Source organism: Anoplophora glabripennis, unplaced genomic scaffold, assembly GCF_000390285.2.
Source record: "Anoplophora glabripennis isolate ALB-LARVAE unplaced genomic scaffold, Agla_2.0 scaffold120, whole genome shotgun sequence".
NCBI classification, from domain to species: Eukaryota; Metazoa; Arthropoda; class Insecta; order Coleoptera; family Cerambycidae; genus Anoplophora; species Anoplophora glabripennis.
Window position 1 is genome coordinate 151,066 of NW_019416214.1, and position 24,316 is coordinate 175,381.

The 24,316-nt window shown below is 31.5% G+C and overlaps 2 protein-coding genes across 7 annotated transcripts in view; one reads left to right on the top strand and one right to left on the bottom strand.

The window, feature by feature from the left end:
• Positions 1-324: 324 nt before the first annotated feature.
• On the bottom strand, positions 325-24,132 carry LOC108907816 (uncharacterized aarF domain-containing protein kinase 5). Of its 5 annotated transcripts, none has more exons than XM_018711625.1 (9): positions 24,112-24,132; positions 4,781-4,999; positions 4,115-4,475; positions 3,520-3,810; positions 3,296-3,461; positions 3,063-3,230; positions 2,834-3,011; positions 1,216-1,386; positions 325-514 (listed from the first exon to the last, which is right to left on the bottom strand). In XM_018711625.1, the coding sequence occupies exons 2-9, from the start codon at positions 4,975-4,977 to the stop codon at positions 406-408; spliced, it is 1,641 nt and encodes a 546-aa protein (XP_018567141.1). In that variant the 5' UTR covers positions 4,978-4,999; positions 24,112-24,132; the 3' UTR covers positions 325-405. The 5 variants fall into 5 exon arrangements, with proteins under 5 accessions (XP_018567141.1, XP_018567137.1, XP_018567142.1 ...); XM_018711621.1 differs by lacking the exon at positions 24,112-24,132 and adding an exon at positions 16,466-16,489; XM_018711626.1 differs by lacking the exon at positions 24,112-24,132 and adding an exon at positions 5,709-5,763.
• LOC108907819 (tumor protein p53-inducible nuclear protein 2) overlaps positions 5,360-24,316 on the top strand; it is a 38,614-nt gene continuing 19,657 nt past the window's right edge. The window contains exons 1-2 of one of the 2 annotated variants that reach the window (XM_018711630.1): positions 5,360-5,499; positions 19,837-19,938. The gene's annotated coding sequence lies outside the window, so the exon portion shown is untranslated. Of the gene's footprint in view, positions 5,500-16,450; positions 16,536-19,836; positions 19,939-24,316 lie in introns of those variants that run through there. The other variant, XM_018711631.1, reaches the window with a different exon arrangement.

A 24,316-nucleotide genomic window follows, 5' to 3' on the forward strand; every position in this document is an offset into this window, starting at 1 on the left:
AACTGATATATCACAAAATCTAAAAAAAAAGCTTAAAACTGAAATAAATGTAATGAAATGAAGTATTCAATTGGCCATTCCAACAAATTTACCATCTTTTTACCTCCTGAATGCTCTTATAAATGTCACAGGTGGATTCACCTAAACTAGGTCGATGTCAGAGTTCATCGATTCTGAAATTCACGAACTGAACACAGTGCTTTAAAAAAGAGTACAAATGCTTCTTCATGCCCAATCTCAAGGGATCTGTATTTCCAAACAAGTTTAATTGAGGACGTTTATTTTTGGGGAAAAATGGGTAGGAAAGTAGAAATTAACTTATTTTGTACACAATTTTATTCAACAATGATCAAAATTTTGTTCCACAAAAAAATTGACACGTAATAAAATTATAAATAGGTATTACTAGCTTATATTGCCAGTTTTTAAAATCATTCTGACATCTGGAACCATTCCAAAATAACCCAAAACTTGCAAGGTCACCTCTCTTGCCCACCTTCTGATTCTATTAATGCTGAAAAAAATTACATAACATATACAGAGTGAGTGCAGGAGAAGGCAGTTCAAAGTTAATATTTTCAGATGTTTATGGAGCAGACCGTAATCCAGAAAAAAAATGTGTACATTTTCCCTAGCCTTTTTTCACCATCAATTATTTATAAATTAATCTCAAAATTATTTGAAAGATGCTTAACAGAATTCGTAGCAGCAATAATTACGTACAGGGTGATTCACTATATTTTGACCCCCCTTTAACTTGTTTGCAGGAATTTTTATGATGTTTTCGAAAATTATAGTACAAAAACAAATGAAGTCCAAACAAAATGGCCGCGTATGTTAACTTTGTTAATTTAAATGGAACACCCGGTATACTTTTACGTATAAGGTTTATTGGGTCCATCTCTAACAATAAACAAAACAGTATTAAATAACGAAAAGAAGGTTTTTTATTAAGGAAATATGATTATTGTAATTGTTAAACCTCCTTTTAAAAATCAAAAAAATTAATAATTCTCTTCAATGGTGTCAGTATTTCGGAATTTTAAAACCAATTCAATCATCAAATAGTTGGAAAGTAATAAATTCAAGGGTGTGGATAAAAAATTTAAAAAAGTACGAGCATCATTACTAATTATGGAGATAAGAGCAAAAATCTGTTTTGAACAACGATAAATTACTAAAACTAAGAGTTAAAATAATTCAAATTTTACTTACTTTAATATGGCCTCAAAGTATATCCAAAGTGGAAAATTTAACACCCGAGTTAAAATATATTGACAATCTCCTTGACCATATACCCTTTTTGTTGCAGCTCTTGCTAAAACGGTATATCTATCTATAGGGTTTCCATGATCATGCGCAATTGCTCGAATCGTGTTTAAATTTCTGAAAAATATTTTTTTTAAGATCGTACAAATTTTTTTAGAATATAATTAAAAATGTGGTTAAATATGTACAGCTACGGACAATAAAAATTTCCTATCCAGTTTACCGTCCTTTATAAAACAGTTTCATTTCATTCTTTAAACCAAAGGCAACATTTTAGATTTGAAACTTTTTGTCCACAAATGTAAAACATGGGGAAAAATAATTCCGAAACGGTAAATCTCTATTATGCCCTACTTTACGATGCTAAAACGGTATATCTACCTATAAAATTTTCATAATCATGCGCAATTGCTCTAATCATGTTTAAATTTCTGAAAAATATTTTTTAAGATCATACAAATATTTTTAGAATTTAATAATGTGGTTAAGTATGTACAGCTACGAAAAATAAACATTTCCTATTCAGTTTATTGTCCTTTATAAAACGGAGTTTTATTTCATTCTTTAAATCAAAGGTAATATTTTAGGTTAGAAACTTTTTTTTGTCCACAACTGTAAAATAGTTTAGGGGAAAAAGAATTCCGAAACAATAAATCTCTATTATGCCCTACTTTACGATGCTAAAACGGTATATCTATCTATAGGATTTCCATGATCATGTGCAACTGCTCTAATCGTGTTTAAATTTCTAAAAATAATTTTTTAAATCTTACAAAACCCTTTAGATAATTAAAAATGTGGTTAAATATGTATAGCACGGACAATTAAAATTTCCTATCCAGTTTATTGTCCTTTATAAAACAGCTTTATTTCATTCTTTAAACCAAAAGTAACATTTTAGGTTAGAACTTTTTTTGTCCGCAACTGTAAAATACTTTCGGGGAAAAAGAATTCGGTAACAATAAATCTATTATGCCATTTCCATGATCAAGCGCAATTGCTCTAATCATGTTTAAATTTCTGAAAAACATTTTTTAAGATCACACAAATTTTTTTAGAATTAATAATGTAGTTAAATATGTACAGCTATGGACGAAAAAAAATCCTATCTAGTTTATTGCCCTTTATAAAACAGTTTTATTTATCTGTTTAAACCACAGGTAACATTTTAGGTTAGAAATTTTTTTTGTCCGCAACTGTAAAATACTTCAGGGGAAAAAGAATTCAGAAACAATAAATCTCTATTATGCCCTACATTGTGAAGCTGAAACGGTATATCTATGTATAGGATCTCCATGATCATGCTCTAATTGTGTTTAAATTTATGAAAAATATTTTTTGAGATCCAATTTCTTTTAAATATAGTTAAAAATATATTTAAATATGTACAGCTACGGACAATAATAATTTTCTATCTAATCCACTTATGAAACTGGTTTTTATTTCACTCTTTAAAAAAAAGGTAACATTTTAGGTTAGGAACTTTTTTCTGTCCACAACTGTACATTATGGCGAAAAAAATTCCGAAGCAATACCTAAATCTCTATTATTCTCTACTTCTTACCTTATTACTAAAAGAAGTGTACAGGGCATGGTTTGCAAGCAACAAATAATACTGTCAAATCTTTTCCTAGCAAATTCAGTCATATATTTCAAGTCTTCTTCACTTAACTTCACTTTAAGTCTAAATCCATAGGACTTTAAGGGCGATTGTGTTAGTATTTCAGCAAATAGTTCGTAGTCTAAAATGATTACCTAACAATTACCCGATATATTACGAATGGTTCGCTTACTTTCTACTCCGAGTTCATTTGCATATTTTTTCATGTTAACAAGATCATTTAAAACTATAGCCTTCCACATGTAGCCGAGTGCTATCCTGTCTTTATCTGAAATTGTTTGATACAGCCCGTGGTCAAGCAAAATTAATTGAGCTTTTCCATTTACTCTTCTCACTAAAACTGTACCACCATGTCATAACTCTTACTTATTTGAATGTATTAATTGTTAAATTTATATTTCTTACCGTTTCCAGGATGAGGATCGGCGTGAACAAATCCCGTTTGAAATATCTGATGTCCAAATGCTTCAAACAGTTTATTATTTAGATCGGCTAGAGAGAATCCGTTCTTCTTTAATTTTTCTACCTCGTTTATCTTGTAACCCTCTACAAATTCAGTTACGAGCACTCTCTGCAAAGTAAGGTATGAATCACATTTTCGGTATTTTCGGTGATTCGTAATAAAATACCGTACTGGTGTATTCCCAAAAAACCTTTGGGATGTAGATGTATTTGAGATGCTGTAGATCTTTAGCGCACCTTTCACTATTCTGGCCTTCCTTTATAAAATCTAGTTCTTGTTTTAAGGCTTTTTCCAAGTCAGCAAGCACCCAAGTAAAATTGAAATTGGGGTGTATGAAAGCTGCTATTTTTAGTAGGAAATTAATTATCTGTACATCGTTTTTAAACCGTTTTTGTAAGTCGATATATTGTACTTTCACAGCCACACATTCGTCATTTTTGGTTGTAGCTTTATATACCTGCAACCCACAATTTAATGCATAATATACAGAGTGAAGACTTATGGGTGTAGTATGAAAGTAGAAAACAAAGGAAATTCAAATGTTATTTATTCTAAGCTTGCTATGATCCTTTACATGACAATTTTTCAAATATTGTATCAGCAATTTTTTTATTTGAAATCTAATAACATGAAACGAAATGGATTTAGCCGATATTAACACTAGACGACTCAATTGTGATAGTTTTAAGTCCACTTTAGCTTTGAAAATTTGTTTTGCAATTTAATGGGGGTTTATTAGTAAATTATTTTATTATCTTTACCTGAGCAATACTGGCTGCAGCGATAGGTTTACTTTCAAAACTTTTGAAAATTTCCGAGGGATCTTTCCCAAAATCTTCCAAGAAAAGTTTTTTAATCTCGTCATCATCTCTAGCCAAACACTTGTCCTGTAACGCTTTCAGTGTTTCTATATATTGTTTTGGTAAAATATGGCTCATAGACACCAAACCTTGTCCTAGTTTTATATATGACCCTCCATTACATAAACAGCCATACAAAATGTTATTTGCAGCTCTCCGATGTATTCTACTCATCATTGCATTATAATTTGGCTGGGATTCATTCAAGCCCATCATAGAAAAATAATAATCTACAGATATCCATAGTCCTATTTTTAAAGATCTGAAATGATGATGGTGCAAAAGAAATATTTGAAGCAAACTCCAGTTTAATTTGAAGGAAAACCGAAATATCATTTATTCTCTTTTACGTGAGTTTATAATCTTTTCTCATAAATTTCATACCTTTTCTGGTTTTATTTTCCTTCTGTTCATGTTATGATAAATGTTGGCGTACCAGAAAAGTCAGGTTCTTTTCTTTCCTAAACTTTATATGTTGCAAAAGCTAGGTACATACTGTGCAAAATGTAATATAAAAACGTAGACAAGGTTGGGACTGTTGGGAGTTATTTTTTCACTTCAACTTACCGCAAAAATCGAATTCCACCATAAACATTAGCTACAATATTTCCAGAGTCCTCTTTACAATTTGTAACAACTGCAGGGAGTGCAGTTGCAGTTGCACAACCAACACCAATTCCTGTATATTTTACAAACTTTTGAACGTTATTATTGTAACTTAATAAATATTTCCACAAATAATTAAACGTTCGACTTTTCGACATTGCTCTCCTCGATAGAAAATATCTGAAACAAAACGATACATTTTTATAAAAATTATCCACTAGGAAATATTGGAAATTAGATTAATTTAAAATAATGATTATATGAATGTACTTTATATACATTACTGTTAATTGCAATAATGGAATATCATTAAAAACATGTAAATAATAAATATGTAACAAAACAACGTAACAACGCTACAACACCATTACAATTCGTAAGAACGATCAGGTCAGATCATAGGGTCAGATAGAGATGCTCTTATGCACAATAAAAGTTATGAACAGAGACAGACTGATCTAAAACGACGGGTTGCGGGTTGCGTCTCCCTTGTACCCACCACCGAAGACCACAGCTACAGCTGATTGGTGTGCCCTTTTAGCTACCTGCTAGATAGCGCTAGATTTATTCAGCGCCTGAACTGGGCTGAATGCTGCTGTGTTCGTCGATTTTTGGTAAAATTTGTGTTTTTCGACCCCGTTAGTCGTTGTTTGAGATTTAACACACAACACAATACAAAGGTAAGTTTATAAAATCACTATTTTAGCGTGTTGCCATAGAAAATTGAATATTAAAAATAATCTGGTTTCGAATTATATCAGCTGATTGTTGCCAAAAGCCCAAGTATGTATGCATAGTAGTATAACTGTAATTCTAATTGAAATTTTTAAAATTGATGTTTGTTATATTTATGACACATTCTCAATTAGTTTCTTTTCAAGTTATTTACCTTTGTAGAGTAGGTAGTTCTTTGTCTTTTCTGTCGTTTTGAAAGAGGCGCTGGATCGATGATGCAATCCTACTGAAACTGAGGGTTAAATAAAGAGAACCGAGTGTTTGCAACACAAATTTATGTAACTAACAGAGATAGTAAAAATTTCTGCGTGCGCACTTTATTATGGTTTCTTTAAGTATACCTACTTATAAGCATCAGTATTTATTCAAGTTCAAGTATAAAATATTCATTCCTATCCTTTCATTTTTATCTAACAATAATATATTTTAGTTTAGTTATGATTTTCACTAGTGACAATGTTTCTTCTTCCATAATTATTGTGGCCAATGAATTTTTCTTATCCAAGCCTACCTAGGTATAATAATTGTTTTATAATTACGAGACCTGTTGTACCTACACCTACTTAGGTAGCAGGTAGGTCTCAAGGTAGGTAGGTTTATATATAGAGCAGGTAAATTTCGAAATTTTGAGGATATTTCTAGCTTTTCTCAATAAGATATTATGTATATAGACAAACCAGCTCGATTTTCAAGAAGTATTGAAGAGATAGTGGCGTATATCATTTTTGGGCGTGTTTGTAACAATCACATTATTTACAAAAAAGTTTACAAAAAAATTTACAAAAGGCAAACTTAAATCCTAGGTATGTTTTGAGAATTCAACTTTTTCAAGGGATCAATTACATATTGTGGTATTTTTCTTTAACTATATGTTCATATACCCAGGTCATCTATCGAAAAAATTATTAACATATAAATTGTAGTCATTTATCGACATTAATTCTATTATTTCTATTATGATATTACTGAAATACCTATCTGCTATTCTGTTGCCAAATTCGCACGGTCCCAAAATCATTAATTTCATAATCTAATAAGTACCTAAGTAAGTATACATAAGATATGTTTATATGTATGAACTATTTTCTTATTTTTATGTGTAGAAATCAACGACTCCTGCAATTATAGGAATATTTTTGTAGCACGAAAACACGTATTTTGATTTTGATCCATGTATCAATATGGTAAAAATAAGATACCCATAGGCGTAGGCAAAGTGTATGTTGTACGAGGGGTAGAGAGGAACTCAAAAAAGTATCATCCTTTACTTATGTTATTTCTTTTACAAATTTGAGTATAACATATCAGTAGCCGCTGAGTATTTTTTTATTTGTTTATTTGTTTAGGTATAGAATGAAACTAGTGCTAAGTATATAGACACAGTTGCTCTAAATCTTCTCAATTTGATTCCAGAAATGTAGTCAAATCTTTCAGGGCATATACAGGGTAGGAAAGTACCGATGGTCTACAGGGTAGGAAAATACCGATGGTCTATCTGAAGTTACGTGAGAGCGATAAAGTAAGCCATAGAAATCCATACGATAGAGAAGGATGGCTATAATGAAGGCGTATCATAGTCACCGCCCGTTTCGCCCTTCTACAAATAAGATCCACTTCTTATTTGTGGAAGGACGAAATGGCGTTGACTATTAGACGCCTTCATTATAGCCATCTTGTCCATGGATTTGTATGGCTTACTTTATCGCTCTCACGTAACTTCTGATAGACCATCGGTACTTTCCTACACTGTATCTGAATTTACGTGAGAGCGATAAAGTAAGCCATAGAAATCCATGCGATAGAGAAGGATGGCTATAATGAAGGCTTCTCTTAGTCACCGCCCGTTTCGCCCTTCCACAAATAAGATCCACTTCTTATTTGTGGAAGGGCGAAATGGGCGTTGACTATTAGACGCCTTCATTGTAGCCATCCTTGTCTATCACATGGATTTCTATGGCTTACTTTATCGCTCTCACGTAACTTCTGATAGACCATCGGTACTTTCCTACACTGTATATCTAAAATATTATAAGAAATATTTGTTGTTTCTACATATCATTTCAAAATCCTTATTTTTTTCAGAAAAAAATAGATAAGTATTAAAAGCTATAAATATTGCTAGTGGTATTAATGATCTTTTACATCGACCGGTACAATCAGATAGGATGTTGGTGTCTTGTTTGTTTTTGGATAAAGATAGAGGAAGTTCTACGCCTTATTCTCCGGTTTTAGATTTTAATTTGACCTGGTGACTTTATCCGGAACTGTACATAGATGTGAGGGGTCGGCTCGTGGTTCATACGATGTTTTCTAAAATTTGTATTACACTGGTTGCTTTCTGTAGTTATCTTTTTTAGGTATGGGCCACGACAAATTTTTGATCTTTTTATCGTCATATTTTGAATATAGGTATTTTTTAAATTCAATATCCTTTATTACAAATGTTCTACGACCCATGTTTTAAGAAACTTTTTCTCAATATAATTTGTTGTGTACCTGGCGAAGTTCCTAAATCACCCTATGTTATTAAGTACCTTCAGAAGAATAAATCAAAATTCAATTTTAAATAAAATACATGGCGTCTTTTATTATTTTAAACCGGTTTTTAAACGGCCTAAATTTGACAGTATCTGTTAAATACACAAGTTGTTGACTGGGGTGTGTTCTAAGTAATTTAAAATATTGGTGACTATTTTTCGTCATTCTAAAAAAAAACACAAATTACCTAAACTTAAGTCTTGAAATGTTCCTTTCTTGGACAGAGAAAAAATAATTTTCCTACCTATTTTTCTTTATGAACGCCATTAACAAACTTTTTACTTTTTTTTATTTTTTAAATGTGCGTTACTGGTTTTACTAAAATATAACGATTCACTGTGTGGGTTCTGATTTAGTTTGTGATAATGTTAATGCTACAGAAGAGCTCAAATTTGGAAATTCTATGGGGATGTTACACCTTATGGTATGGTGTAATGTATGATTTCTATATTAGGGAGGACGAATGAGGGTTGACGCGTACTGAATGCTATGGGGGCATCGCCCCCATACAATTTTTTCTAAGAGGGCATGCGCCCCGTTGACATTGCCACCGTGGAATCAGCACCTGTGTAAATGTGATTATAGTGTTTGTTAATCACTATTTTTTAGTTTGCCGCAAACATTTTATTTGAAATCAATAGTCCACGATTTTTACAAAGCAATTTTCATTTAATATATCTTCCTCATTTCGTGAATTTTTTAAAATTTTGAATATCCAAGAGTGAAATGATTTGTAAATAAATTCGTACTTATTTTGTTGTTTGGTTTTTAATAAGGTCGCTTCCTTTTTATAATTTGCTTAAAATATTAAACGTACTTTCAGGTTATACTAATTATATCACTTACATAATAACATTCCAAGTAGTTTCATTTGATTAACATTCAATAATCATCGTATACAGAGTGATCATACGAAAGTTGACGCCTCTCTTCCTCTTTTTTTTGTTCCCTTGTGACTAACCCTGATTGTAAGTTAATTTTGGATTTCAGTATTTTGGGTTTCATAAAAAATTTAAATGTTGCGTGCTTGTAACAACTAAAATTAGGCATAATCAGGAGGCTTGACCTAATTACTTTTATTTATATTAGATATAACTCGTATAGAAATCAATTAAATATTTTGTTTTTGTTATGGAAATTAATTAAGTAAATGTGGTAATTAATTGATATATTTTTTCGTAAATAACATCATTGTTTTATTCTTATCTTTTTCATTTTACTAATTTGACCTTAGGAAATGAAAGAAGCGAAACTTTCCTATTTTTGTGTACTATTAGTCTATTGTATTTTATTATCTAGTAGGTACATTTATTTGTCACGTGTGCAATATGTTGGGTCTAAGTTCAACAAATTACGCGTTATTTCTATAGACAAAAGTCGTAGAATTTAGAACGTAAATGTGAAGCCGTTATTTTCCCAAAAATAGTTCATCAAATACCATTTTTCGGTATTAATAAACACATACAAATTTTACGAAGTGTGGATGGAATAATTATAAATTGTATGTCTCTGTTATACATACAGATACAAATATTTTTAACAGTGTGCTCCGGACATCGGAAGACGCCATGGAGCAAATACTTTTATTTTTAAACCGTTTAACAGTTGTCAATTGTTGTGATTCCGTTACTTAGCGTTTTACAGACAGAAAGTGCAGTCAGTGAATCCAGAAGCAGCTGACTGGTAGCTAGTAATACCGTTGTACAAAAGTAGGTACATATAAATGTGTTTATACAAACAACTTGAATACGCCGTATGATTCTCCTATATAGCTTTTATAGAAGTAGTATTGATTTCTATGTACTAATGGTCCTCACTTTCCCCTATCAACAAATTCATCGATGTGGGGCACATTTGTAGATATAAAATAGGTTTTAACATATAACTACAGTTAACATTTACTATTTAATACCTCAGCTATATATTTTAAAATTTAGGTCGAATTGATCACTATTGGTGTCAGAATAAAATGTTTAAATTGGACACTATATCAGGTTGTCCATGTTACATTGAGGGAAATAGCATTTAAATATAAGATAGAAATTGTCTAACCATGACAAAACATTTTCTTTAAATAGGGTCCAGAAAGGTTGCATAAGAAATATTTTGCTAAATTTTCTAAAAACTCTTCCTGTTGCAATATTGGACACAAAATGGCTATGTGGCTCTCGCATCTGCGTGTCAACTATGATTACTACACGTTAAAAAAAATCTAGCTACTGTAGCACTGTACTGTACTAGCCATAGGTAATTATTTTTAACAGTTGATTTAGGTAGGCCGCAACTAAAGTCATTTACCTAGAAAAATTGCTATTGTAATACAGATGATCTTAGCAAAACTTTCTTATAGGTCGATTTTCCGCACTGTACACTTCAGCTAGGTGCTTAGAATATTAAGTATTGGTACAAAAAGTGATATTTTCCAATATGTGTACGGGTCAAAATAATTTTAAGGAAAAAATTGGTCTATACATTAAAAAGAAGTGAGATAATCTTTTGTTACTACTGAGGTAAGGGACTTGGGATAGGAGATAGGATGTTTAAGTTAAAGTAAGGTAATTTTTTTACCGTTATTTCGAAAAGTAAATACAATACTTATTTTTATTGTAACCCGTTGTTAAAAACTAAATTTTGTTTGTTTTTGTTGTTTTTGTAGAATAAAAAAGACTATTTTAGCAGCTTGTATTTGAATTTTCAACTTTTTTGAAAACAAGAAAGTTTTGAGAAGTTGCAAACGCATTAGTAGAAAATTTAACTATTACCTTTTTCAAATTGCAGTCGCTGCTCCATATTTTTGTATACCCTGTATATTTTGTCAACATATAAAAATACATTTGTATTAAACTTATTCCAAATTTGTTGTGCATAACATTTCAATATTTTTAAAGCTAAAATATGTTCATATCTACCTAAAAGTCACTAGTCACTAGTCTCTATAGTAAGTAATTTGCAGAGTAACTAAATGAATAAAAATTAACCTACAGCAGAACTGCATGTTCCGATAAAATTAAGAAGATAAAAAAGTCCACCTAAGAGATACAAAAGGTCAAACATAATATGTCCCAAGGTTATTTTTGTGTACTGCCAAACCGTATTACATAATCTACTATTAATATACCTACCTTCAGCTTACAAAGTGCCTAGCCCAAAGTTCACTTTGGCTTTATCATATAAATGTATTTCTAAATCAATGATACACCGTAAGGTAACATTAAAATAAAGTAATGGATAGCTTCGTGATATTACTAGGATTTATTATGTCGTGCACGATTATCTGTCCTGTTATATATAGAAAGAGTTCGTCAAATGTCATGCCAAATATTCACAGACGTCAACTGAGCAAAAAATATTCAATGATTTGGTTTAATATGACTAATTTTACCATGAGCACATTGAACCAATTGACAAGGACGAGTAGGTCAGAAATAAATGTTAAACCCAATTTTTGAAGACAGTCAGTCTGCCGGTCAATCAGTTTTAGAAACAAAGCACATCTATAGTGTAATTATAAAAGTTCTATACATGTGGACAGTGTTTCAGGCATTTGTTTTATCAAATTAAATCATTGAGATAGTTTATTATGTTTTAACATATGGAATAGAATTTGATTTTGGAACTATCTGATTACATTATTTTTAAAATATTTAAGCTGTTAATGAATTTTGCATTGTTATTATTTGTGGGACCTACCGGACAAACTAATTTTCCAATATCATATTAAAATTTAATTATGTTGGTTTTCTTGTTGTTTCATCAACCTTTGATAATATAATCAATTTGGAGAATAAACAGAATTTATTATGTTGACATTTATGCATAAAGTGGATATGGACAATTGTGGATAATGACAATTTTTGCTGTTGCTATGAAAAAAAGAATAATAAAGAGAAATGGTAGCATATTTTTATATATAGACAATGGTTATGATTCAGAAATACTAGTTTTTTTTTAGAAAAACATCAGGTGATTCATGAAAAAACTTGTTTATTTGGTATGGCTGGATTCAGTTTTCTATAAGCTTTTCAACGAGCCCCCTCATGCCTTATGTTTCCATTTGAAAAAAAAGTAGGGGTAGCTGGGGGTTAGGGGGTTGAAGAAAAATTAATTATTATATAACCGAAAGATGGGAAAAAATCAAAATCAGTTAATCAGTTAACGTGTTTCGGCGTTTTAAAAAAAATTAACTCATTCAAAAGACATGAATTTTATTCCGTACTTCTGGCCATCCCTGTATATTAGAATTCACCACAAATTTTACAGATGGACCTAGATGATTCCAAAATTTTGAAATAACAGTTTCGTTGGTGTCTCAAATAGGTATGACCTTAGAAAATTTATCAAAGAGAATATTATGGTTATTATCTAATCCTTGCTGCTGTTCTAGATGTTGTCTTTGCAATATTGATATACAAATAAAAATGACCTCTTTTTATGTGAATGACGTCATCCACTTTTTCGTGTCGTCCTATTAACATGCCAAAAATTTGTTTTTTAGTTATATTTAACGTAACATGCCAATGGTCGAATAGCAGAAAAGTGAAAAAGTTTCACTAGCAGGAAAACTCAAGTCACCCGAACAAAACGACAAAATTCTACAGATTCATTGAGCGTAGATGCTCCATTACAAGTGCCGATTTGTATTTTTATTTCAAACAGTGATTTCATTTCCTTCATATTAGCAAATAAATTTTGGTAACAAAAATTATTAAAACAATTAAATGAAGTTAACATTAAAGCGCAACACTCTGTTATATCAGCTGTGATTGGCGTAATTTTTCACGAGATACTATTCAACCAACCAGAAATCGCATTATCTATTAACGGTTTGTCATTGTTCATTGTAAACGAATAATTAATATTGGTGACGCCAAGATCTAGGGAATTTTCGTTATCAGTACCAATCGTGCAATGTTGGGTTGCTTAAGCTCGACAAGTCACGTGACTTTTAAACATTTAAGAAGGCTCTGTATATTTATGTTTCTTTGTGAACAAGACCTTTTTTACATGGTAGCCTTGTGTGAAAAATGTCTAAGGGTGAATGAAGTACATACAATCGCATAGGGCTCGTAATGGCACCCTTGTTATTCGCGTGGAAAAATCTGCTGCGTGGAAAGGTACGATATTCTGTGACGGTTACGTACGTACATATACGCATATATCAAGCGCAATTAATGAACAAATGTAATTGCATATAATAAATGATACAATAATAATTATCTAGATTCCGAAGGGTACGAATAATTTTACCTAAACTAAAGATTTTGTTAAAATTATTCAACACTGCAAATAAGAGATTTGAGAAAGGGGGTGTTTGAATTTACGATACAAATATTGATGAACATAAAGTGATGTACAACGAACCTGATTCTATACTAAAAATATTAAAGTTTGATATACGAGTATTATTTTCCGTGATTGTAATGTATTGATATTAAATTAAATCAATCAATTGCAGGATGAACACAATGTGTTTAAGAACTTCAGAAACAGATATTTCTCGAAATATACCTACAGAAATCTAAACTGACAATATGGCAACCAGTCCGAAAATTGTCCAATTGTTTTAAGAGCAAGCACATTATCAAGTGTGGAACAGTTTCCCATGATAATTCCGAAATTTTGAAGGATAATCTAGTTACGTATTCAGTAAAAGTAATAATTCCGTATCAAACTGAACTCCAAAGTCTTGGATCCTTCTAACATTTGGGAGTTAAGGCTTTGGGAGTTAAGGATATAATCAAAAAATGCAATAGGAAGTTTCTTGCGACTACATGTCGAAACGTTTGTGCTTTGTTGATTTATCACACAATCATTGATAGAACTTTAACTTAAAGGGAAGACAGATGTTCACATTCTATTACAGAAGTAATTTATAATTGATAAAAATAACCACAATTCAAGATTAGATCCCTGGGGAACGCCAAACTAAGTCTTATGACCATCAAAGTAAAATAAGAGTTGCCTGTCTTGCAAATGTGATTGAAGTAACTTAAGTAGAGTTTTAAGTTCACCAATTGAAATGTTTTAACCCGATTTATCTTTCAATACAGTACAAGGATAAGTAAGATATTTGTAAATACTATCAACTTAAATTTCTGTTATTAATGACAATTACTTTAAGTAAGTACTTCATATTCCATAAAGAGTAGTGTATTTTAATTTAGGTCTATTTTTAAACATAAAATGTCATAAAAGTGTATCAATGAAATTACCGATGAAATTCACATACAAATATGCATATATATTTTTATTTTTTGTATTATATTACAAAATTCTATATCCGTAAACATATTCGTTGGTCGTTTGAAACACAATCTAGTGCCGATGCATATTTATGCCTCTTATTATGAATATATGATGTATTTATAGATATCTCTTAATAAGTCTATATTTTTGTTCAGAGAGGGAGAGAGAGTTTTAGTATTGCTTAAACGTTATTTAAATTCGAGTGAACAACGTAGGAAAACTTGGACAAAACCCATTATAATCTACTTAAGGCTTAAGGAATCCTTAGATTTGAGATAATTCGTAACTTGCTTATTTTGAGTTTATGAATTATTTTAGACCCTCGAGGATTTCGTTAAGAAACGACTATAAATTCGATCTACAGGTTCGGAAAGTCCCCATGGTACATCGGCCGTTACGTGAGAGCGATAAAGTAAGTCATAGAAATCCGTGCGATAGACAAGGATGGTTACATTGAAGACGTTTCATAATCTGAATGGTCACTCCCACTTCTAACCCAAAACGGGCGGTGACTATTCAGATTATGAAACGTCTTCACTATAGCCATCCTTGTCTATCGCACGGATTTCTTTACTTTACTTTGTCGCTCTCATGTAAAGGCAGATGGACCATGTGGATTTTCCAGCCCTGTATATTGTGGCCTGTCGTTCCCATATGATTCTAACCTAACATTTATTTTCATGAAATAGACACTTTCTGTTATATTTCAGATATGAATTCTACATTTGTTGCCATAACAAATCTGTGACGTCAATATCGATAATGTAGCGATAAATCCTTCCATAAATGGTGTAATATGTCAACTTTAATAAAGTTCACGCATGTTATGTTTAATTGTTTGCATGCTTATAGGTGTCAAATGAAATGAACCAGATTTAAATCTATTCTGTTTTCCATTTTCATACTCTTAGTATGTTATAATCATGAATTATCTGCTATATTTTCAAATGAGCAGAATTTGAGTTAGTAGCATGTTTAAAAGTAAAATAAAATTCAAAGCAAAACAGAGAGATGCTTTCAAAATGTGAAAATATGAAACTAAAAAACAAAAATTTTTTATTTCCAATTTTTTTTATGATAGATCGGCTTGCACTTAATCATGTCAGTCATTAGAACTTTAATCCTTTTCTATTCATGTAACTAAGATAGCAAACTGTCGTCTAATTTTAAGTTTTTTTTTAATAAAAAGATAAGTTCACAGCCTCAAAATCTTATCATTATTTAAATAATTTATTTTTTGAATTTGAGGTAAGTTATTTTAGTCAAGTAAATTATTATATTTTCTAATTCAACCCACTTTCTGTTCTCAAAGCTTAGGTAATAAGTTGTGGATTATTAGTAATAATCGACACACACTTATTTAATATTGAATACACTACATATTTTTAATCGGTTTATCATCAGACAACTTAAAAAAACAATCCCTAAAATGATGTTTGTTTTAATTAGTTATAAGAAATAATAATAAAATGTATTTGCTTTGAAGCTATTTTTTCATTAACACTATTTGGATAGTTTTTTATTTATGTATTTTTGTTTTTAGACAACTCTACGAATTCGTCTGTTTTAGGAAAATGTTTGGAAATAGTTTGAATTAGCTTAAACTTAATATTTAATTAACCTTTAAAGGTTTCCATATATTTTTCTCTAACCTGCGCCCCACAGAAGTTAAAAGTTTCATTAATTTATTAAATTATTTAGCATATCACATATACAGTAAATGAAGTTTATTACTCGACACATTAATATTTCGCGTTGACGTCACATGGTCACGCATATCAACCGTGGTCTATTCCATAGGTGATACAACAGAACAAAACATAAATATAGCGGTATATATACCTATGCCCAGCGTTACGTTCTACACTGTTTATTTTTGTTGCAACGCGAATTTATTTTAACTAAAATTTGGCTGGAGTTACGTCTGATTATTTTTAGGAATGTTTATACTGACGCTCATTCCAAAAAATTTGCACGTGTTCCTGTATATATTGTGCTATAGGAGAGATATATTTAAAAAGTGCCATTTTAATGTCCCATTAGGCTTGTTACTCAACTCATTAAGCTTCTGTGGGCGAAAGAAGGGGACTTTGTCACTTCTATTTAAACTATGGAATAATTACATACCGTATGCACATACAAGTAGTTTGCAACGCGATTCTTGAGACTGCTAGGCACAGAGATAATAACAATTAAGGTAAGGACAATAATAACAGCGTTAATTACGATTTGCTTGCCTACCTTCACATGTATTTTAATCTTTTTTTATCTACTACGGTGATACATAGCCTCGTACAAAGCGCAATATATACAGGGTGACATAGAAAAAAGTACATTGCATAGTGCCACACAATAGAGGACACTAAAATAAGAAAAAAAGTTCCTATGAACATGGGTCTGCAAGGCCTTCGGTTAAAAGAAACGAGCTGTTGAATTTTATTTTTGTTTGGGGTTTTCTTTTTTTAATATCTTTAGCCAGAGACGCAAGAAATGGATAAAATGTGGTATACAGGTTTTTTTTTATCATGCTAAATTCAAATATGATCTTAGTTTTGTGATTACTGATAGAGGGCGCTACATACAGGGTTCCATATCTATTGAATCGGTCCTAACTTTTTTGCTATACACTATGTCATTTTCGACTGAACAAAATTTGTTATCCCTTCTTTATACGTAAGAAAGGTATTCCTTGTCCAAGTCTAGAAGCAATGGTTCCAGTACAAAAGCCGACAATGCACGCAAATTATTCCAAAAGCGCCAAAGTAACATTTGCAAAAACAATGATAAATAACAATTAAATAATGTGTCATAATGACACTTGTCAAACTAATATAATAATTGTTAGAGGTATTTTGTGTTCTTGATTAAGTTTTTCATTGGTTTTCTCACTGATTATTCAAAATTGCTTTCAAAAATGGTTCGCTACACTTTTGAAGAATACAGGGACATGATTATGTGTTACGGCGAAGCTAGATCAAATTCTTACGAAGCTCAACGTATCTATCGAGAAAGATATCCTTTAAGACAAGTTCCTAATGTTCGAACATTTATTGATGTGCATAGGCGTTTGGGAGAAGATGGCTGTTTTAGAAAACCAAAATTGAATAGTGGGGTTTCCAGAACTCGTCGCACTGTGCGAAACGAAGAAACTGTTTTACGAATGGTAGAAAATAATCCGAGAACAAGCACCAGGAAAACAAGTTCAGCGGTGCGAAACCTTAACCGTGAATCAGTTAGACAAATTTTCAAAGAACAACTTCTTCGCCCATATCATTTCCAAAAAATTCATTCACTATTGGAACATGACTTTGTTCCTCGTGTACAATTTTGCGAATGGTTTCAAAACCAAAGAGAAAACATTATTTCATCAATTTTGTTTACTGACGAAGCTAGTTTTAGTCGTGATGGTATTCTGAACCTACATAACATGCACCATTGGAGTGATGAAAATCCTCATCAAACTATAATTCGGAGTCACCAATATGGGTTTTCTATTAATGTGTGGGCAGGTATAATCGACAATTACTTAATTGGCCCATTTCGATTGCCCAATCGATTGACAGGTGCACTGTATCGAAATTTCTTGGAGAATGATTTAAACACATTATTAGAGGATGTCCCATTGGCCATTATTGGAAGAATGTATTACATGCATGATGGGGCGCCAGCTCACTTTTCTCGAGTGGCAAGGGAATATTTGGACAGGAGATTTGGAAATAGGTGGATTGGTCGAAGGGGGCCTGTACCCTGGCCAGCTCGTAGTCCCAACCTTAATCCCCTCGATTTTTCATTTTGGGGATTTATGAAAAATGAAGTTTATGCTGTAGAAATACATAATGAAGAACAATTATGGATAAGAATTATGGAATCGGCAGATAGATTTCATAATAACCTAGGAATATTTCAAAGATGCCGTCAATCATTAAGAAGAATAATGGAAAAATGTATTGAAGTACAAGGGCAACAATTTGAACATCTTCTAAAAACTTAATGTTTTGTTTTAATTAATCATATTTTTCATCATACCATTAAAATTTAATTGTTGAAGTATTTATCATTGTTTTTGCAAATAAAAAAAAATTTAAATTCAACACCCCGTATCCTTTAACCCAAGGCCTTGCGGACCCATGTTCATAGGAACTTTTTTTCTTGTTTTACTGTCCTCTATTGTATGACACTATGCAATGTACTTTTTTCTATGTCACCCTGTATTTGTTATTTAGATGATCGACCGCCAATCAAACATTCAGTTAGCTATAGGGTAAGGAAAGGGCTTTCCTGGATGTCTTGGTAACTAGAAATCAGAAGCATCTAGCCCATAGTGTCTTCGTGACTTCAAGAAAACCTCCCATGCTGATAGATACCTACAGTAGGATCTCAGGAGCGTTTAGATTTTGAACTTAAACATCTCACTGGATTTTACAAGCAAATTGTTAGAAAGAACGTGATATCAAACTAATCATCAATCCTAGACGTCCGCATAAAGAATGTGACAAACTGGATGAAGATCAGCAGGTAGTATGCTTGCATAATGTTCGCATTGCCAAAGTACTGCGGAGAAAGGGAGTATGTCCAATGTTCAACTCTACATGAAAAGTTCAACAGAAGTTAAGACCAATAAAATATTACAAGGAAGGAAGATGGAATAATCTGAATCATGAAGAAGGTTTTCAGATAAGCAGAATCCGGTTTCCTTTTCTAAACAACAAGCAATAGGCGAGACATCGCTCTGCAGTCCTGTAGGCATACGCAACGGCAATATGAGACCACACCCACCATCCTACTGCATATATTTGAAAGTCTTAGAATTAATAATAAGAACCGAAATCAACATCAGAGCGGGACTAAGGGCACTGTGTTTTTATTGTCTTTAACCGAACCTGTTTACCGAAAACTCCACGTAATTGATGCACAGTCTCAGCTACACACTCTCCGTACTTGTAATGAGTTTTCATAATCTTCACTTGCTCATCAGTAGTATAACGCTTCATTTTGTCTAACCGCAACCTGTTTACTACAAGGTGCTGCACAATGCTGCCAACTCTTCGGAATGAAAATGGCGCACAATTCGAATCCTGTGTTACTTTTGACACCTTCTTTATGTAATGCGAAGATAAAATTAATCATTCAGTTCAAAACAATAGTTAGCTACGTGTGTCATTTATGAGGAACTTTATGCAGAATGTTTTTAAAAATGTTTACTAGATTAATCTTCAGATCTAATGCATAGAAATTAAAGAAACACTTTGGTGATCATTACCTACATTCATGTACACATTTTGTACAAGTAAGCACATAAGAGAAATCTTAATTACAAAGTAATTAAGAATTTTATATCGCATATAGAAAGAAAATAAATATATAAAAAGGTCAGTGTACGAAACTATATATGGAGTCAGAACACTAAGATAAGCGAACTCAGATAATTTTTATGATATTTCAACATGCTATTTGTACAATTTACTGTTTATTTAAGAAAGTACACTTTTGTTTTTCAGAAACGTTTAATTTTCCAGAAGAAGGAACCGCACCGATTTATTACAAGTTTCACGCAACTCCAGAACAACTTTCAAATCTTTATCTGGTCCATTATTTTTAAGGTAAGGTTTTTTTATTTATAAAATTGCATCTGCATCTAACATCACAGAGCTGTAGTTGATACATGTTAAATAACTTTATTTATTGTTTATTTATGTATTTATTACACTAAAGTAGCCAAATAATGGCAAATAAGTAGGCATCGTCATTACACTATGAAGTTTCTGTAATAGGTGTTAGTGATATATATATTTTACAATGATCACGTGTACGTCAGAATATCTGTCTTTATTATAACAGAAATACGTGATACATTAGGTCTTGATAATATAAAGGTAAAACTTCTTGGTCATTGTCGAAACATCCCAATTACTCGCATGAGCTTGCAGTTAGCGTATTATTAATTAAAAAGGTATACAAAATAAACAAAACGAAAGAATTACTACACATAAAACAACACGAAATATCGTTAAGTAGCTACTTTGCCATTAATATGTTTAAAATTTTTCACTGAATATTTTGTTTTGAAGATAACAGTTAAGATTTAAATATTATCCGAGTAAAGATATATGTACTTATTGGGACTAAGACTATGTTTTATTTACAAACAAATGGTTATGTAAGTAGCCCTGACCTTCGTTATATGCTCTTCTCTTAGGAATATATTCGAGGTCTATCTGTTACATGTTTTAAAATTGAAGGTAATAGCATCAAAACTGATAACAACACAAAACATAGTGGCAATATCGCAGAAAACAAGAGTCGATCCTCTTGTAAAAATAGACCCCAAAATTAACTTTTCTTCGTAATACGTTCCTTGATCCTTTAAAAATTGTATTGTCAGGAGTTACAGTTTTCAATGAGTTAGGTATTGAAAAACATTTGCTGATGTTGAAGTAAGCTACAAACTTGTAGAGCAGTTCTTTCACAACAGGAAAAGTTTGGAAATATCCAACCAAATTACAAAAGTCTCAGCGGGCACAAACTTTCTTATTTTTGAAAATTTGGATAGAAACTACTTTTGTGTCTAATAGTAAAAATTCAAAAATTGTAGCAATGTTACCAGTTGTTACTGTCACCAAAAGACCCTGCAAATTTTCATTTCTTTCTGTTATGTTAATGTCTTTCTGTTTTGTTATAATGTTAATTAAATGAATCTAAAAAACAAATGTATCCAAAATCATAAACTTTTTCTAGTTTATCATGTTTAAACGTTTGTATTATAATTCTGTACCAGTATATAAATTAAATCTAAGTCGTAATACTTGAATATGGATACGAAATGTTACATGAATGTCAACTGCTTTGCTTTACAGTCATGTCCTTGGATTGAGGTGATGTTATGATAATCTTGTCCATGCAAGATGGAAACCACCTTGACGATACCATTTCAGATTTCGGTCGAAAAAAAGACTTGTTTTATATTTGCTGACTAATTTTAAGTGTGATATGATTTCATTCGTTGAGTTTAAAGGAAAACCAATTAATTTTTTCTAATATATGTTAAATGAGGTAGATTGTCTAAGTAGTCAGTGGATATTGAAGTTTCCACATCTGCGAGATGTACTCGTTATTTACTTTTTTGTGCAAGTTTATTAAACTGGGTTAAGTTCAAGCACTGTAGACTAAATTATCTCAACCGCGAAGACGAGATATAAAATTGAACTTTATTAATTTATAAGTTTTGGTTTGACCTATATTAGTTACGTATATGAAATTTTATTATTTCCATTATTAATGTTATTATAAACTGTACGTAAACCAAAGCTCGGTTTCCTTTTGCTCGTGCAACATTGAAAGTGGACTTGATTGTTCCCTTAAACTTGAAAGTGGGCTAGCTGAAAGTTTAAAAACAAGTCGTGTTGTGTCTATTATCCGATGAAACGTCGAGGTCGATCAGTTTAATTTGCAATGTTATGGGTGCTATTATTCATGTAAACCATCCAAGTATGTCGCAATACTGAAGATAATCCCTGCATTATGAAACCATTCGAAATAGTGATTACGGTTTTGTTCCAGTGTAGTAAATTTACATATCGATCTTTATTTTGCATATTTTCATTAGTTGACATTTGTTAAGTAAAAGAAGAATTTGGTCAAGGTTGCCTGTGATTGTTAACAGCGTCGGTACATGAGGGAAATAGGTAGTTTTACTTCAATACGCTGTCTCGGGCCATTTTTTTTTCAAAAACAACTTCAAATTCATTTTGTTAATTTTCTAATTAAGTTAAGAATGTTTGTTGATTTATGTACTAATTTTTGTAATACTTCTCCATCTTGAATACCAGATTATATTCGAATTGGTTCGAGATGAAATTTCTAAAACTTGAAAAAGGGTATATAAAATGGGCAATACAGTCTATTTTATGAACATAAATGGGAAAGATAGATATAATTTCAAAGCGAGAGAAAACAGTTGCTATTTATGGAAGTTTGTAGGTCTAATTGATTTTGTATCAAGTGACAAAAATTGTTGAGGCTTCTACATTAGAATTTTATTTAAATGTTAACTGAATTGTAATTAAAGACGATTACATTTCGAAAGACATATTGCTCGCTCCTTCCGAAGAAATTATAACACTGGGTATTAAGTAAGTCCTCTGGATGGTATTTATATTTACTATATGCACGTTTGAAGTCACTAACCTATCCTTGGTTTTTACGTTTCGAAATTGAGGTAGTTTTAAGCCTTCTTCTCAGTTAAAATTATCTCGACTTTTGTAGCTCTCTATTGATTATCTGTAGAATCTTTGTAGAATTCTAGTATTACTTCTGTCTATTCGCGAATGCAGCTAAGAGCTCGCCCTCTGGCGGTGACAAGTGATACTAGCGAAACAAGGTAAATATTTCTTCTGTGTGTGACATTTCGTTTTGTATTTTATTTAAAACTGAATTTAGTGTTCGTTTTTTGAACACTGTTATTTTAAGAAAATAATGTGAGGAAAATTTCAGTAATTATGGATAGAAAGAAGAAACTGTCAAACTATTATTGTTCAGTTCAAGGTTGCTCTTCATGGTTCAAGAAAAATCCAGAATTAAGTTCTCATCAAACTGAAGACATTTTCAAAATATTATTGCCGATAGATAATACTCCCTGAATTTCATGAGGGTTGTTAGTAAGGGCCCTAGTCTGCAGACATAATATAAATTTCTAAATTTAAATTAACTTTGCTCAATTTTCCCATATAGTACCACATGATCAGCCTTAAAAACTGCCTCTCCTTCTAATATACAACGAGAGTTTTCGTTAGCATATATGTAAATAGGAAATGTATTCCACAACGGATAAATTCATAGTTATAACTTAATAAAATGTACATTACATTGTAATGCTAGAGACAAATAAAGTAGACATAAATACTTGCCTTAAAATTTATTTATGAAATATTTGAAACCTATAAAATAACACAAAAGTGAAATAACCACAGTTTGATAACAAAATTACTAATAATAATGGCAAATAAGACAAATGTTGTTCAAATTAATGTGTAAACGCGAACGGCAATGTCAAAATTACCTTGTTTAGGAGCTTATTGCTTTCGCCGCTTGGTGCGCTTGCATCTTAAAAATTATCGCGGATTAAGTGCCCTGTACTCTGCAGCTGCTGATTTTCCTTGTTCTAGGTATCTCTCTAATGACTTATTCAGTTCAATGTTTTTGTTAGTTGTTGTTAGTGTTGCTAGTGTTAGTGTTGTTGTTATTTCCTCTGAAGAAAAACATATTTCTCCCATTTATATGCAACTCTCTGGAAACCCTAGGAAACTCTATTTTAATTCTATCATGAGGCTTCTCTGTGCGCATAAAAAATATTCCCATATTTCTGATTAAACAGATCAAAACAACGTTATAACAATGTGCTACCTATTTAAACAAAGAAAATCTCAAAAGTACGTATAGCAATTCTGTACGTGTAGGAATAAAACTACCGTATTCCATATCTGTGTTTAGTTAGTAATTCTAGCAAATGATCTGGAACCAGGAACTAACATGCTCTTTTATGTACGTTGAACTCGATCATGAATTTGATGAAAAGAGTTTCCGTTGCATGTATTTAGGAAGAGTAGGTTAAAAACAAATATGGTCCAGAAAAGGGATTTCTCTTGGTTTTTGCATCCAATGCACTAAGAAAAATATAGCAAATCCGCAATAAAGTGACAGAAACAAATATGTAAATGTACAAAACTAATACCAACTAGTAGGTAATAAGTATTAAATGTTTCGAAAACTTTCCTTACCTTTTTACATATAGTGCCCAGAAAAAACGCCCTCTATCCGAATCTGTAAAAAATTAGTTACCATTTAAACAAAATAGTGACGTCATTGTTTAAAACAGATCATCATTTAAATAGAGGTATACATGTCGGTCGGAGATTTTCGTTTTTATTTCTATTTAAATTAATTTATTCCATAGTTTTGACACGGGTGTTTTGTTCTGTTTTA

Excerpts from the sequence above, each read along its gene's own strand:
- LOC108907816 (XM_018711621.1), bottom strand. Across the intron at positions 3,012-3,062 it reads AAATGAACTCGGAGTAGAAA|ACTACGAACTATTTGCTGAA; the intron begins GTAAGCGAACCA and ends TAATCATTTTAG. Across the intron at positions 515-1,215 it reads TACTTTGAGGCCATATTAAA|CATTAATAGAATCAGAAGGT; the intron begins GTAAGTAAAATT and ends AATTTTTTTCAG.